The sequence below is a fragment of the Aulonocara sp. 'chitande type north' Nkhata Bay genome, linkage group LG12 (genome assembly GCF_057382095.1).
Source record: "Aulonocara sp. 'chitande type north' Nkhata Bay isolate Kocher_YH1m ecotype deep benthic linkage group LG12, A_spYH_male_GT1.1, whole genome shotgun sequence".
NCBI classification, from domain to species: domain Eukaryota; kingdom Metazoa; phylum Chordata; class Actinopteri; order Cichliformes; family Cichlidae; genus Aulonocara; species Aulonocara sp. 'chitande type north' Nkhata Bay.
The window spans coordinates 40646703-40651702 of record NC_141355.1 but is presented as its reverse complement, the minus strand read 5'-3'; the positions used below and the strand labels follow the sequence as shown (position 1 = coordinate 40651702).

Below are 5000 nucleotides of genomic sequence, written 5' to 3'. Positions count from 1 at the left end.
TCATAGTGTGTAACTTGAAGGCCCTGAGTACTCTGAGTACTTTCTCCCACACTGGAAACACTGGGATGATCACATTATTTGAACATTACCTAATAAGACTGATTCAGCACAGACAGTTATGTTAAACTTTCCTAGCAGTCCTTCACAAACAGGGAACAGTCTGTCTATTCTCTCCATCTGTCAGCTGCTGCTGGCTCTTCCTCCTCCTCTTCCTCACACACTGCTGAGTTTGTCCTGGTGGATCATCAGGGCTGCAAAGCCTCACAGATGATGTGCAGCAGTGGGTCCCTCAGTCTGTCCTCACTCTGGACACTTGCAGTCGTCACACATGGAAATCAAATGTGTGATAAGCTGCAGGAGTCAAACACAAGTGTAACTTATAAACACATCTTCATACTTTTATTCCACAATCAGAGAGAAAGAAACAGAGAGAGAGTGCAGGACAGACAGACAGGTGGCAGTCTCAGGTGTACACACTGCTACACAACAGCACCAGAGAAGCAGGATTTAGTGTTTGTGTTATTACGAGTGTAAACAAGAAGAGTTCCAGATGGTGCAGTGGACACATGTGTGACTGCTGTGATTAAAGCATCTTTCTTTCAGCTTAACGAGTGAACCGTCAGCTCGTTCAAACACACGTTAAAGTGCGTTTGGCTCGACACCACCGAACAGAGGCAGCAATATAACACAGCTCACATTAACAGTGCAGTGAATCCTGCTTGTGCCGCGATATTCAGGACTGCAAACCGAGCAGCATCACTGACTTTCAGCTTGTTGTGTTTGTGGATATATGACTGACTTTAATTATCCACAAAATCATCAGATTCTCTGTAAGATTAAGGTCGACTATTGAACGGCTTTAAAACCAAGTTAGTACAAACGTCACTAACGTCACATAACTTTGCTGACATGTGGCCAACAGTAATGTTTTAATGTTCTTCGTTATTAAACATTCGCTCATAAATAAGTGACGTCATATTCAGTACTTACTTTTGAAAGTTTACTGTTCGGCCGCTGCACTTCTGCAAAATTATCCACATCCACCGCCGCGCTATGAATTGTGGGATATATGGGACCACGAAGTCTACACCGGACCACACTTCAAATTTGGGGAAATTGACGGTGCATTTGGAGAACACTTCAGAGTGGGACAGCCGTCGTCGCGTTGCTGTGACGTCATAGGTCTCAAAATGCGTACTCCGGAGCGTGCGGTCGCTGGATTGGGACACAGCCAGTCACCTGCAGAGGAAGTCTCTCACGTATTTCTTCTTCTTCTCTTGTTGCGCCTGAAGAGAAAGAATGGAATGACATCACATCACTGTGATGCGTCTTGCGTGTTATCTACATGTCCCCAGTATCCTATTAACTGCTCTGTCCTTGCCTTTACAGAATAGATGTAAAATAAATCAGCGAGCTGCACGCTGCCCACGCCTGCAGCTGATGAAACACACACAGACTAAACATTTAAAAAAACAAACATCAATGAGCTTGAAGTTGTTTTAGACCCAAGGCAGTCAGGGCACTTTCATCAAACAGTCACCACTTTTAACATTTCAGTTCTTTTGATTGTCCATGAACATATCTTTTCATCTCATAGAATAAAATAGAAAAGCCCTTTACTGTCATTGTACATGTACAACGCTCCACGCCGACTGTGCCGAAATAAAATATACACCTAAAAACAGCAGGAATATATCTGAAACAATAGAAAGACTCTCAGTGTCCTGAGTGATGTGGGTGACTCGGACCGTGGCTCAGATTGGTGAGCTGTGTGGGAAGTGTGGGGTTTGGGGTGACACTGTTTGTGTATGTGCTGATTCGTCTCCGTGTGCACAAAATGAGTACAGAGGGTTACGCTACAGTCACACTGCATAGAGACAACGAGATGACCAAAATTACAGTGAGCGCGCGCAGTGAAGTTGCAGTGAAGTTGCAGTCTCGTTGCCTTTGAGTGGCTCAGTCAGTCAGCTCAGAGTGACTTTGGTGCATGAAGACAGCAATAAAAGTGCAGTTCAGTCAATCTGCTGCCAGTCTGCAACTGAAAGGAGTCAAGTCTCCAAGTATGCATGCATCTGTCATGATGCTGTGATTATGGGTGATGAGTGTGCAAAATGGCAATCTGTTGCCGTGTGCAGACACAGAAACTCACATTAACGTCTTACACTCAGACCTCAGAGATCTGAAACTGAAATTCCGTCTACAAATAGTGACGTAGCTGATGCGGGACAGCCATTCAACTGCAAAATGACCCAGGCACACAGCAACCTCGCTTTTATAGGGACATAACCCCAACCAGCGGAGCGGAGTCCCTGCTGCAGCTCATCAGAGCAGCCTGACTCCGATCGATTTCAGCCTGTTCAATCTGTTTATAAATCAGTCATCTGCTCTCACCAGTCTGTCTGAGAGCGGCTGCGATTGTCTCCAAACAATCGCAGCCGCCACACAGCTCGGCCAATCAGAATGGAGAGGTGGTTGTGGATGTTCTGACTTTCTGTTTCTTGTCTTCAGAGGACGATCCAGACTATGCCTTCCTCGACACAGATCAGTCCTCCTCAGAGACGCTCCCCCCTCTCCCTGGTTCCTCCTGTCTCCCTCCTGCCCTGCCGGAGAAGAGGCGATGCAGCACCACAGGTGAGGACACACCTGAGTGACTTGTCTGTCCCCCTCTCTGTCCGTCAGCCTGACTTGCTGTCTGTCTGTGAACTTCAGGTAACACAAGCTCCCAGACTCAGCCGTGCTTTGGGTTCGGTTCTGCCCCTGAGGACCAGTGTGATGACAGCACAGGCCCAGATGAACCTGTCTCCTCCCCTTTGTCCCCCAGCAAGACACCCCCTCCCCTCCCTGAGAAGAAACGACACAGTGAGTGAACAGGGAGAGAACAGTATGACTGGAAAATCCATTCAACTGCCTCTCTCACCTGCCTGTCTCACCTGTCTCTCATTCGTCTGTCTCTCTTCTGTGTGTCTCACCTGTCTCTTACCTGTCTGTCTGCAGTCCACGAGTACCTTCAGTTCTGTTCGTCCTACAGCGATCAGTCCCCCCTCATGTTCTATCAGAGGCCTCCAGGTTTCAGTCAGAGATACAACAGCCGACATCGAGAGCTCGACACCTCCTACCAGCTCTCTCACGCACATCTGGACACACAGCTGGACGCAGACTTCACTCCCTCACCTGAGCTGGTTCCTGCTCCGATTCTACCACCGAAGAAGAAGCAGCAGGTCAGCGAGGTCTGAAAATGTTTGGATGGTTTTGACTTTCTATCGTCACCAAAGTTTTCTTGTTTCTAACATTGACAGGACTCAGCTGACAGGCCGGCTGAAGAGGGCGGAGACAGGTGAGAGGCCACACACACGCACGCACACACACACAAACACACGCACGCACAAACACGCATGCACGCACACACACACACACGCACGCACGCACAAACACGCATGCACGCACACACACACAAACACACGCACGCACAAACACGCATGCACGCACACACACACACACGCACGCACAAACACGCATGCACGCACACACACACACACGCACGCACGCACAAACACGCATGCACGCACACACACACAAACACACGCACGCACGCACGCACGCACGCACAAACACGCATGCACGCACACACACAAACACACGCACGCACGCACAAACACGCATGCACGCACACACACACAAACACACGCACGCACGCACGCACACACGCACGCACACACACAAACACACGCACGCACGCACAAACACGCATGCACGCACCCACAAACACACGCACGCACGCACACACACAAACACACGCACGCACGCACACACACAAACACACGCACGCACACACACAAACACACGCACGCACGCACAAACACACGCACGCACACACACACAAACACACGCACGCACGCACACACAAACACACGCACGCACGCACAAACACACGCACGCACACACACACACAAACACACGCACGCACGCACACACAAACACACGCACGCACGCACACAAACACACGCACGCACGCACAAACACACGCACGCACGCACACACAAACACACGCACGCACGCACACAAACACACGCACGCACGCACAAACACACGCACGCACACACACACAAACACACGCACGCACACACACACAAACACACGCACGCACGCACACAAACACACGCACGCACGCACAAACACACAAACACACGCACGCACGCACACAAACACACGCACGCACGCACAAACACACAAACACACGCACGCACGCACACACACACAAACACACGCACGCACACACACAAACACACGCACACACACACACAAACACACGCACGCACGCACACACAAACACGCACGCACGCACAAACACACGCACGCACACACACACAAACACACGCACGCACGCACACAAACGCACGCACGCACACACACACAAACACACGCACGCACACACACAAACACACGCACGCACGCACAAACACACGCACGCACACACACACAAACACACGCACGCACGCACACACAAACACACGCACGCACGCACAAACACACACACGCACACACACACACAAACACACGCATGCACACACACACAAACACACGCACGCACACACACAAACACACACACGCACACACACAAACACACGCACGCACACACACAAACACACACACGCACACACACACAAACACACGCACGCACGCACGCACGCACGCACACAAACACACGCACGCACGCACACACGCACGCACACAAACACACGCACGCACACACACAAACACACGCACGCACACACACACAAACACACGCACGCACGCACACACAAACGCACGCACGCACGCACGCACACAAACACACGCACGCACACACACAAACACACGCACGCACACACACAAACACACGCACGCACACACACACGCACACAAACACACGCACGCACACAAACACACGCACGCACACAAACACACGCACGCACGCACAAACACACACACGCACACACACACACAAACACACGCATGCACAC

The 5000-nt window shown here is 50.8% G+C and overlaps 1 protein-coding gene across 1 annotated transcript in view; it reads left to right on the top strand.

The window, feature by feature from the left end:
- LOC147318254 (rap guanine nucleotide exchange factor 1-like) overlaps positions 1-5000 on the top strand; it is a 33757-nt gene that overhangs the window by 13396 nt on the left and 15361 nt on the right. Inside the window, exons 8-11 of the mRNA XM_086257903.1 lie at positions 2509-2631; positions 2710-2859; positions 2995-3218; positions 3297-3334. Of these exons, the coding sequence (XP_086114029.1) occupies positions 2509-2631; positions 2710-2859; positions 2995-3218; positions 3297-3334 (535 nt within the window). The remainder of the gene's footprint in view (positions 1-2508; positions 2632-2709; positions 2860-2994; positions 3219-3296; positions 3335-5000) is intronic.